General features: G+C 41.8%; 2 protein-coding genes across 3 annotated transcripts in view; one reads left to right on the forward strand and one right to left on the reverse strand.

Annotated features, from left to right (window-relative positions):
* The window catches only part of GALK2 (galactokinase 2), a 276880-nt gene extending 275357 nt beyond the window's left edge, over nt 1-1523 (reverse strand). Inside the window, exon 1 of the mRNA XM_049897715.1 lies at nt 1316-1523. Coding sequence (XP_049753672.1) covers nt 1316-1335 — 20 coding nt within the window. The 5' untranslated portion in view covers nt 1336-1523. The remainder of the gene's footprint in view (nt 1-1315) is intronic.
* Nucleotides 1524-1726: 203 nt separating this feature from the next.
* The window catches only part of COPS2 (COP9 signalosome subunit 2), a 43961-nt gene continuing 33324 nt past the window's right edge, over nt 1727-12363 (forward strand). For both annotated transcript variants that reach the window (XM_049897718.1, XM_049897719.1), the window contains exon 1: nt 1727-1833. In XM_049897718.1, the coding sequence (XP_049753675.1) occupies nt 1780-1833 (54 nt within the window). In that variant the 5' untranslated portion in view covers nt 1727-1779. The remainder of the gene's footprint in view (nt 1834-12363) is intronic.

Consider the following 12363-nt stretch of genomic DNA (forward strand, 5'->3'; position numbering starts at 1 on the left):
CCTCAAGTTGTCATTTTGAAGGACGCTATGGGCAAACTATTGAATGACGCAGGAAGCATCAAAAGCAGATGGAAGAAATACAAAGTCACCATATGAAAAAGAATTGGTCCACCTTCAGCCATTTCAGGAGGCAGCATATGATCAAGGACCGATGGTAGTGAAGGAAGAAGTCCAAGCTGCACTGAAGGCCCTGGTGAAAGACAAGGCTCCAGGACTTGATGGAATACCAATTGAGATGTTTCAACAAACGGATGCAGCACTGGAGGTGCTCACTCGTCTATGCCAAGAAATTTGGAAAAATCAAAGAAAGGCGTGCATCGGGGTTGCATCCTTTCACCATATTTATTTAATCTGTATCCTAAGCAAATAATCTGAGAAGCTGAACTATATGAAGAAGAACAGGCCATCAGGATTGGAGGAAGGCTCATTAACAATCTGTGATATGCAGATGACACAACCTTGCTTGCTGAAAGCGAAGAGGGCGTGAAGCACTTAGTGACGAAGATCAAAGACCACAGCCTTCAGTATGGATTACACCTCAACATAAAGAAAACAAAAATCCTCACAACTGGACCAGCAACGAACATCACGATAAATGGAGAAAATATTGAAATTGTCAAGAATTTCATTTTATTTGGGTCAAAAATTACACCCATGGAAGCAGTAGTCAGGAAATCAAACGACTATTCCACTGGGCAAATCTGCTGCAAAAGACACCTTTAAAGTATTAAAACCAAAGATGTCACTTTGTGGACTAAGGTGTGCCTGGCCCAAGCCCTGATATTTTCAATCGTCTCATACACATACGAAAGCTGGACAATGGACGACGAAGACCGAAGAACCGACGCCTTTGAATTATGCTGTTGGTGAAGGCTACTAGCCATACTATATATTGGCAGAAGAATAACAAGTATCTCTGAAGAAATACAGCCGGAGCGCTCCTTGGAAGCGAGGATGGCGAGACTCGGACCAGTCCCTGGAGAAGGACATCGTCCTTGATAGAGGGTCAGAGAAGAGGAGGACCCTCAACGAGATGGACTGACACAGCGGCCGCACCAACGGGCTCAAACCCAGCCAGCACTCTGAGGACGGTGCAGGGCCAGCGGCCTTTCCTCCTGCTGCACGAGGGTCGCTGTGAGTCGGCACCGCGACGGCACTTAACGACGGTACCCACAGAGCCGTTCTGTCAACTACAAACAGAACACACAACACGTGTAAAATGTGTTGCCGGACAGGTCTCCAAACGTCGCAGGAATACACGCCGCAACGTGTGCGTGAAATGCACACAGATTAACGACGGCAGAAACAACACTACCTGTCACATACAACGGCCATGTCAGCCTTTCCTCCGCGAAAGGCTTCTGGTCCCGGGCTGTCCCTTACTTTCCCTAGAAGAAGATGGTCCCAGTGTCCCAGGCAAGGGAGGAAACTGTTTCCTTGCGTGGGGGGCTGGAAACCGCCGGACAAGAGCGCGAGGTTTCCGAGGCCGCTCAATCGGAACACGCAGCGCCCGCTAAAAAGGAATCTACGATTCCGCAGCTGCTAGGCTACGTTGCTAAGGCACCAACCGTCTCTCAGGAAGAGGGGGCGGTGCGCTCCGTTTTTGGCGTCGTAGCGATTCCTCTCAAAGCCGAGCGCTTTTGTTCCGGGAGGAAGCCCTCGGCTCTGCTAAGAGCGACGGGAAGGCGAGGAGAAGCTGGGAGTGACGCTTCTGGGCCGCAAAGGATTGTGGGAGGAGGTTGTCTCCAATTTCTCCTCCTCTTCCCCCCCCCGGCCAAGATGTCTGACATGGAGGATGATTTCATGTGCGATGATGAGGAGGACTACGACCTGGTGAGGCGCAGGGAACGGAACTCTGGGGCTGGAGGCGGTGTCTGACTTTCGGGGCCGGGGCAGGGGTTGGCCGCGGCCTCTCTCCGTAGAGCATGTGCTCATTCCAGCCTCTCCCGGTGCAGTGACAGGACGGCCTTTCCTCCTCCTTTACCCGCACCCGGCCCGGGCCCTGCTTATCCGGCATGGGGGAGGGGACGGGAAGGGCGAGGTGGGGAGGGGGCGGGAGGGGAGAGGAGGGGTGGGGAGGCGGGGAAGGGGAGCGGTGGGGAGGGGAGGGGACGGGAGGGGACGGGAGGGGACGGAGCCGTGGGGAGGGGAGGGGAGGCGAGGCAGCGTCGGTGGTCCGGAGCTTCGCGCTCCAAGCCCGAGCGCCGCCCCTGTTTACGCGGACGCCCGTGGCCTCAGGTGTCCGGTTCTCCGTGCCCCGACCTCCCCTGACCCCGTGCGGGCCGCCCCGGGGACCGTGCAGCGGCCTAGGCCCCGGCCTTGCCCTTCGGGTCCCACGTTCTGGCTCCCTCTTCACACTCGAACTCGGTGAATGCGAGGTGCTAGGAGAAGGACCTGAAAACTGTGGGTCCTCACTGCTGCCGGGCCTGACTCGAAACGCCACTTGTGCGTTTCCAGGAGACATAGCTTAGAAAGTCTCGGTTTGGGGTAAAGAGTGCGTTGGACGTGCAAGGATACGCCAAAAACCAAAAAACTTGTTCCCGTCGAGTCGACTCGGACTCACAGTGACCCTAAAGGACAAAGTAGAACTGCCCCATAGGGTTTCCAAGGCTGTAGTCCTTACGGAAGCTGACAGCCACATCTTTCTCCCGCGGAGCGGCTGGTGGTTTCGAACTGTCGCCCTTTCGGTTGGCGGTCGGGGGCTTGATACAGTGCTACCAAGGCTCCTTAGAGCAAGGATAGCTGAAAAAAAGAAAAAAGTAGTTAAGCTGCTGGTTCTGTTGTTTAAAGAGAAAAACTAGGTTTTGTTTGTTTGGGTCCCCCCCCCCCACCGCCCCGCCGCCACACCCCGGAGAGAGTAGATAAGAGGATTGACCCAGTGGCTTTTTCTTTGACTTAGAAATTTCACAGTATTCAAAGTTGAAAATGTCAACAGCCTAGAAATTAAGGAATTTATCAAGCTGAATGGTGATTTGTAAAGATTGAAGGTTGAGTTTATGAACGGATTTACAGGTTTAAAAAAGAATTCCCAAACGTTTCAGGTTGCTGTTCAAAAAGTATCTTTGTGGGAACTAAGAAGAGTTATCTGTACCGAGAATTAGCGTCAGCTTTGTTTGTTTTGGGGGCTCCTTTAGTGCCAGAGATTCTCAAGATATTAATATATTGTTTTGAATTAGTGGATGACTTCTTTGTATAGAGGTAATCCCTAAATCGTTTCTAGTTGATCATTCCATTTTAAAAGAAGGGACATTTGTAAAAAGGTGGAAATGCTTGCTATTAATTGAAAGTCATCGTAGAGGTTTTTTGTAATTCTGCAGCTTAAATGTAGACCTTCACTCATGGTTATAATTTCTGCTTTACGTCTTAATTTGTGCAAACCGAGCGAGTTATTGGTAGAATGTGTTGTGTTATTGAACGTATTTTTGTTTGTATATTTATATTACAGGTGTTTTTTGTAACCATTGACATGTTTCTTTCAAATGTGTTTGTATTTTTAGTTTACATTTTTAAATATTTCTGCTTATCTCTTTGCTAAGGAATACTTTGTTGAATACATGATTTACCAGCTCTGTGGTTAACTTGACAACTGTCATTAAGAATATATGTAGGAATAACAGTGAGAATCTTATTGCCCCATGGAGTACTCAGTTTTTGTAAGAATTTTAATTAAACATATAGTGTTTCAATTGGCTGCTCTTCTCCAGTTTTTAAGTGCACTATAATAAAGTTGAATATGTAGTTTTAACTTATTTTTTATTCTTAGCCAAAAAAGCAAGATTTTACACTACTACAAAATTGAAGGAAATATTTTTCAGGATTCTGTCAAATAGTGTACATCTGCGTCTGTCTCTCTCTGACATAGACACCGTTCTGGACTCCCAGTCCTGTGTCCAATAGTGAAAGCATCTGTGTCTGTCTCCGACATAGACACCGTTCTGGACTCCCAATCCTGTGTCCAATAGTGAAAGCATCTGTGTCTGTCTCCGACATAGACACCGTTCTGGACTCCCAATCCTGTGTCCAATAGTGAAAGCATCTGTGTCTGTCTCTGACATAGACATCCTTCTGGACTCCCAATCCTGTGTCCAATAGTGAAAGCATCTGTGTCTGTCTCTGACATAGACACCGTTCTGGACTCCCAATCCTGTGTCCAATAGTGAAAGCACCTGTGTCTGTCTCTGACATAGACATCCTTCTGGACTCCCAATCCTGTGTCCAACAGTGAAAGCATCTGTGTCTGTCTCTGACATAGACACCGTTCTGGAATCCCAATCCTGTGTCCAACAGTGAAAGCATCTGTGTCTGTCTCCGACATAGACACTGTTCTGGACTCCCAATCCTGTGTCCAATAGTGAAAGCACCTGTGTCTGTCTCCGACACAGACACTGTTCTGGACTCCCAATCCTGTGTCCAGTAGTGAAAGCATCTGTGTCTGTCTCCGACACAGACACCGTTCTGGACTCCCAATCCTGTGTCCAATAGTGAAAGCATCTGTGTCTGTCTCCGACATAGACACCGTTCGGGAATCCCAATCCTGTGTCCAATAGTGAAAGCATCTGTGTCTGTCTCCGACATAGACACCGTTCTGGAATCCCAATCCTGTGTCCAATAGTGAAAGCTTTTTTACTCCATCTATTAACAGGTAAACTCTTCTGGTGGTGTAAAATTTCATTAGTGATTTGTGTTTGACTTCCTTAACCAATCTCCTTAAATCATTATATGTTAAAAAAGAAAAAAAAAAAGATTAAGGAGGCTGATTGCCATTCCGTGCTTACACAATCCCAAAAGAGAAGTTTGATTTTTGTTTTGTTTTGAAGTCTTTGTTTCTTAGAATTTAAAAGCCTACAGAATTGACTTGCTGTCTTAGGGAGACTTTTTTCCTGTACCGTTTGTTGGAAAATTTGCCATAACTCATTTTAGTCAAAATATTAACTAAAGCTGTAAGTGTTTCTATCTTTTATAGATTGTTTATTGATGAGTTCTAATACCCTAAATCACTTTTTGTCCTTGACCAGTCTGGTGGAGATAAGTAATTAGGATACCATCTCGAAGAGTGAAAATCTTTTCCTGTAAATATTTGTGCCCAATATCTAAAAAAAGAGGGAACAGACTTGATAAAAAGAGGAAGAAACAGAACCATATGTGGAAGAAATTCAATATACTTGCTCTCTGATTCCGAAAATGTTTCATTTTTATTAGAGGCAGAAGCAGGCATTTTCTGAGCATGGCGATCTATGTCACAGTGAATGGAGAAGTGGGAGATGGTACTGGTAAATGCCATTTAGGCCAATGCTAATTTTACAGATTTATAGACTATTTGCTGGTCTGATAATAACATCTGTAGTATCATTCATTACGTTGAATAGCCATTGATAAGTTAACTGTATTGTAATTCCACAGTCCAGCCATTCCAGTATGAAGTTGCATAGTACTTCTATTTATCTTTTTAGAAAAGATTTAAGAGAAACTGGCATCAAATCAAAAATTATTCTTTAGTAGGACCTAGAAGTCCCAGGGTGGTGCAAAAGGTTAATATGCTCAGCTACTAACCCAAAGGTTGAAAGTTCGAGTCCACCCAGAGGTGCCTTGAAAGAAAGGCCTGGAGATCTACTTCTGAAAAATGCTATTGAAAACCCTGTGAAGTACACTTCTACTCTGACATACATAGGGTCGCCATGAATTGTAATCGATTCCATGACCACTGGTATTATAGGTAGGACATTTTATATTTGGATAAAATTATTTTAAAGTATTACAAGGAAAAAAATTGTCCGAAAGAAACAATTCCACTTGGTTAAATACATCATCAAGGTCTGAGCCCCGTTGTACTTATTTAGTCAAGTTCATAGTTGGGATTACTGAATGGGTGTTAACCAGTTTTGTTTTTCTTGTCTTAATAAATAGTACTTTTAAAGCCCTAAAATTCTACTTATGTTTTCTCTACTTTTTGGAGGGAAAACAGATGAGTCTCTGATCTTAGCTACAGGGTATCTTACAGGGTGTCTCTTATTTGTCAGCATTTTAACAAGATCATCGGGGAAATGATGGATCAAACTTTTCCATGTTCGAAATAACCATAGAACATGGTTTAGCAAGTTGAAAAATGGTGCTTTGATTTTTTTTAAAGATTTTTGGGTCGGTGTGAATATAAAATAATAAGCCTATTTGAAAAAGAACTGGTAGATGAAATAATATGGGACAAGGGCAAAGTAATAACCTTTAGGAATTTGTGTGTTTAATATAAGGACTCCTAACTTGTCACTCACTGTGTAGATATAGAGCATGGAGGTTATACATTATTTTCCCAATAATTTACTGTCTGACAACCAAAATGTTAAGGGACCTTCAAGAAGAGGTTTTTCAGACATTATAATTTTATGGTCTGGGCCACTGTGCTGCACACACTTTTGAAATTTTGCATGTAGTCTTCATGAAGATGAAATCTGATTGTACAGTTTAGGTTTTTTAAGAAATAAAATGTTTCCAGTTGGACACTGTCTACTTAAAAGTAGTTATCTGGGATATTCGTAACAGTAATTTTTTATAATTGTGAGTAATTGGAAACAGCCTAAATTAGCAGTAGTAGGGGAATACTAATAATAATCGGGGAAGCAATTAGATCAATTATGGTATATCCATGTGATGGGATGTCATGCCAACATTTCAAACCATGCTTCAAACCATGAGTATTCTTTAGAATATTCAATTACATTAAAAAAAAGTTTTGATAAGTATATCAGTCGGGACTCTTGGGTATAAGTGACAGAAATACAAGTCAGACTAGTTTAAAAAGAGAATATATTTGCTCACATTACTAGGAAGTACCATGTGGCTGAATCGAAGGGCTCAGATGGTGGTGTTAGGGCCTTTTCTGTTTCTGCCTCTCCTCCTTGGGCTGCTTTCCTAACTGCGGCAGCCTAAGTGCCTTCTGCTGCAACAGGCATCCTCCAAGTATCATAGCCCCAAAAGCAAGCGAGCCTTATCCCCAGCAGGGAACTCCCAGGAAGAAATTTTACTGACCCAACTCAGGTCCGTGTGCCTTTCACTGTAGAAGGAGATGAGTTGCAGGTGCCCCGCTCTGGGATGGGTACTGTAATTGTAAACCCTCACCAGGACCATGTAGAAGGGGAGGGGTGAATCACCAGTGCTGTACACATGAATATGTATCCAGTAGAAACTTAAGTTTAAAAAAATGCTTGAGGCATGTAATCCTTATTATCCCACTTCTGTTCAGTGAGAAAAAGTCTGGAAATAGATTATGGGCAATTTTTGCTTTGTTTTTTAAATTTTTTATTTCTTCCAAACAGTGAACCTATATTACTTTTATAGCTGGAGGCAAGAGCTGCAATGTGCAAATGATGAACAAAAATGTTACTTTAATTTGGTCTTGGGAGACCAACAGTAATTCTGGCGTTGTTCAGAATTTAAGTTTCTCTTATGAAATTGTCTTCAGAACCCAAAGCATGTTTAAGCTGGCTTTTTAAATAGATAATGCATACACATGGTTCAAAACAGAAGATATAAAAAGGTATAGAGCCCAGGTGGTACAGCAATTAAGAGCTCGGCTGCTAACCAAAATGTCAGCAGTTTGCATCCACCAGCCGCACTTTGGAAACCCTATGCGGCAGTTCTGTGTCCTGTGGAGTCACTTGATGCAGAATCGACTTGACAGCAATGGGTTTGGTTTGGTTTATACATTAAAAGTTCCTTTTTTTCTTACTCGCCATATGCCCAGTTCCCATTCCTCCCTATCAGTAACGAAATATGTACTCTTATGCAACCCCCCTTTTTGTTTTTAACCAGAATGTAGCATATTATATATATTATTCTGCACTTGGCTGTTAAATTTGTCTTAGAGATTATTATGTAAGTATGCAAAGAGTTTACTTATCTCATTGCTTTTTACAGCTACATTGATTGTACGAATGTACCATACTTTATTTAACTAGTTCTCTATCAATAGGCAGTTGGACTGTTTTCAGTTTTTTACTGTTATAAACATTCTGCAGCTAAGTTTTTGTTTGTTTAACCACTTCAGCTGTAGCCAGGCTTTGTCCTCAGAGTAGGTTTAATTGAAAAATATATTCAGAATAAGGTTTCATAAATGGGGCCCTCAAACTGAATACTGCTGTTGTAGATTAGAAATACCGGACTCTAATGATGATTAAAAAAAAAAAAAAAATTTTTTTTTAATGAATTAAATTGGTTTTCTTGAGAGTTCAGAAGTATTGTTAATAATCCATAGCTGTATCATTGTAATACTTTCATTGCCGACTAAAGTTACTACTTCATAGAAAAATATTGATTCAGAATATAAGTTTCAGTGAGCTGTCAAAAAGGCCTATTGCATTTCTTCATAGTTATACCGGGTATAATGAAATTATGTTGTTGTTGTCGTTAAGTGCCATCAATTTGGTTCAGACTCCTAGTGACCCTGTGTACAACAGAACGAAACACCGTCCGGTCCTGCACCATGCTCACAGTCATCGTTATGCTTGAGCCCATTGTTGCAGCCACTGTGTCAATCTGTCTCTTGGAGGGTCTTCATGTTTTCCACTGACCCTGTACTTAACCAAGCATGATGTTCCTCTTCAGGGACTCCTGACAACATGTCCAAAGTATGTAAGACGCAGTCTCGCCATCCTTGCCTCTAAGGAGCATTCTGGTTGTACTTCTTCCAAGACAGATTTGTTTGTTCTTTTGGTATTCCATGGTATATTTAATATTCTTCGCCAGCACCACAATTCAGAGGCATCAGTTCTTTGGTTTCTGCATTGTCCAGCTTTTGCATGCATATGATGTGTTTGACAATAGCATAGCTTGGGTCAGGTGCACCTTAGTCTTCAAGGTGACGTCTTTGCTTTTCAGCACTCTAAAGAGGTCCTTTGCAGCAGATTTGCCCAATGAAATGTGTCTTTTGATTTCTTGACTGCTACTTCCATAGGTGTTGATTGGGGATCCAAGTAAAATGAAATCCTTGACAACTTGAGTCTTTTCTTCGTTTATCATGATGTTGCCTGTTGGTCTAGTTGTGAGGATTTTTGTTTTCTTTATGTTGAAGAATAATCCATACTGAAGGCTGTGGTCTTTGATCTTCATTAGCAAGTGCTTCAAGTCCTCTTCACTTTCAGCAAGCAAGGCTGTGTTATCTGCATAACACAGGTTGTTAATGAGTCTTCCTTGAATCCTGATGCATCGTTCTTCATACAGTCGAGTTTCTCAGATTATTTGCTCAGCATACAGATTGAATAGGTATGGTGAAAAGACACAACCCTGACACACACCTTTCCTGACTTTAAACCACGCAGTATACCCTTTTTCTGCCCAAACAACTGCTTCTTGATCTGTGTACAGGCTCCTCATGAGCACAAATAAGTGTGCTTCAATTCCCATTTCTCAATGTTATCCATAATTTGTTACGATCCACACAGTTGAATGCCTTTGCATAGTCAATAAAACACAGGTAAACATCCTTCTGTTATTCTCTGCTTTCAACCAGGATCAGTCTGACATCCGCAATGATATCCCTGGTTCCACATCCTCTTCTTAATCAGACCTGAATTTCTGGCAGTTCCTTGTCAATATACTGCTGCAGCCAGCCTCCTTTGAATGATCTTCGGCAAAATTTTACTTGCATGTGATATTAATGATATTGTTCTATAATTTCCATATTCAGTTAAATGACCTTTCTTGGGAATAGGCATAAATATGGATCTCTTCCAGTTGGTTGACCAAGAAGCTGTCTTCCATGTTTCTTGGCATAGACGAGCGAGCACTTCCAATGTTGCATCCGTTTGTTGAAACATCTCAATTGATACTCCCTTAATTCCTGGAGCCTTGTTTTTCACCAGTGCTTTCACTGCAGCTTGGACTTCTTCCTTCAGAACCATCGGTTCCTGATCACATGCTAACTCTTGAAATGATTGAACATAGACCAATTCTTTTTGGTGTAATGACTCTGTGTATTCCTTCCATCTTCTTTTGATCATTCCTGTGTCATTTAATATTTTTCCCATAAAATCCTTCACTGTTGCAACTCAAGGCTTGAATTTTTTCTTCAGTTCTTTCAGCTTGGGAAATCCCAAGCGTGTCCTTCCCTTTTGGTTTTCTGTCTCCAGCTCTTTGCACATGTCATTATAATGCTTTAACTTTGTCTTCTTGCGCCACCCTCTGAAACCTTCTGTTTAGCTCTTTTACTTCATCATTTCTTCCATTTGCTTTAGTTGCTCGGTGTTCAAGAGCAAGTTTCAGAGTCTCTTCTGACATCCATTTTGGTCTTTTCTTTCTATCCTTTCTTTTTAATGACTTCTTGCTTTCTTCATGTATGATGTCTTCGATATCATTCCACAGCTCATCTGGTCTTCAGTCGTTAGTGTTCAATGCATCAACTCTATTCTTGAAATGGTCTCTAAATTCAGGTGGGATATACTGAAGGTCATACTTTGACTCTTGTCAACTTGTTATAATTTTCTTCGTTTTCAACTTGAATTTGCATACCAGCAGTTGATGGTCTATTCCACAGTCAGTCCCTGGCCTTGTTCTAACTGATGACATTTAGCTTTCCCATCATCTCTTTCTACTGATATATTTGATTTGATTCCTGTGTATTCCATCTGGGAAGGTTCATGTGTATAGTTGCTGTTTATTTTGGGGGAAAAAGGTGTTTGCAGTGAAGAAGTCACTGGTCTTGCAACATGCAATCATGTGGTCTCCAGCATCGTTTCTATCACCAAGGCCATATTTTTCAGCTCTGGATCCTTCTTTGTTTCCAACTTTCACATTCCAATCACCAGTAATTATCAATGCATCCTGATTGCATGTTTGATCAATTTCAGACTGCAGAAACTGGTAAAAATCTTCAATTTCCTTATATTTGGCCTTAGCAGTTGGTGCATAAATTTGAATAATAGTCGTATTTACTGGTCTTCCTTGTAGGCATATGGATATTACCCTATCACTGACAATGTTGTACTTCAGGATAGATCTTGAAATGTTCTTTTTGACGATGAGCGCAACACCATTCCTCTTCAAGTTGTCATTCCCAGTGTAGTAGACCATATGATTGTCCAATTCAAAGTTACCAATACCAGTCCATTTGAGCTCACTAGTGCCTAGGATATGGGTGTTTATGCATTCCATTTCATTTTTGATGATTTCCAATTTTCCTAGATTCATACTTAATAATTCCACGTTCCAATTATTAATGGATGTTTGAAGCTATTTCTTCTCATATTGAGTCGTACCACATCAGCAAATGAAGGTCCCAAAAGCTTGACTCCGTTCCAAGTCATTAAGGTGGACTCTACTTTGAGGAGGCAGCTCTCCACCAGTGCCTTCCAACCAGGGGGACTCATCTTCCAGTGCTATATCAGACAGTGTTCTGCTGCTATTCATAAGGTTTTCACTGGCTGTTTCTTTTCAGAAGTAGACTTCTGGGTCCTTTTTACTAGTCTGTCTTAGTCTGGAAGCTCAGCTGAAACCTGTCCTCCATGGGTGACCCTGCTGTTATCTGAACACAGGTGGCATAGCTTCCAGCATCACAGCACCAGGCAAACCTCCACAGTATGACAAACTGACAGACACATAGGGGAATTATAGTGAATTTAGGAAATTTCATTCATTATAGAATGAAATTATAGTGGTCTAAAAAAGGGTGATTAAAATGATAACTAATAGGAGCTTCTCTTGCATGCAAAGGATAAAATTAATTTAAGGCTTTTCTCTCTTAAATCTGTAAACTCTGAATATCCAATAAGTGAATTTATATGTCATATCTCAAAGTGAACTCATAGACCTCAGCAGATACAGATTAACCAATAAGCATGGTATGCATCAGCTTACAGTAAGCAAGGTACACACAGGCTTACTTGTGTTTACTTACTAATCTATAGTGAGCAATGTCACATGGGTTTCACCAGAAAATCAAGTGAAATTTTGCACTACGGATTAGTAAGCAAGTACAATTAAGCGCCTATATACCTTGCTTACTGGATAATCCATCCCTGGACTTCAGTGGGAATAAGAAACTTCCTCAGGGGTTCCATCTTCAAACTTGACAGAAGAACTAAAGCATTGAGAGTGAGTGGCTTACCTAAATATACAGGACAAATTATTGGGAGAGTCAGAACTAGAGCCCAGGACTGTGAGTTTTATGATATCTCTCCGTGGTAAGTGTAATTTCAGGAGTGAATGTTTAGGACAAATAAAAGAGAGTTCTAATTTACTTCACAGATAACAAGTTAGTACCCATTAGCTTGAGTTAAATTTTTAAAAGTTTGGATAACTATGAGTGGCTAAACCACAAATGGCCACCCAGGACTTAGATTATATCCTGCACCTCTTAATGTGTCCACATCTTGCACA

This window comes from Elephas maximus, chromosome 10 (assembly GCF_024166365.1).
Source record: "Elephas maximus indicus isolate mEleMax1 chromosome 10, mEleMax1 primary haplotype, whole genome shotgun sequence".
NCBI lineage: Eukaryota > Metazoa > Chordata > Mammalia > Proboscidea > Elephantidae > Elephas > Elephas maximus.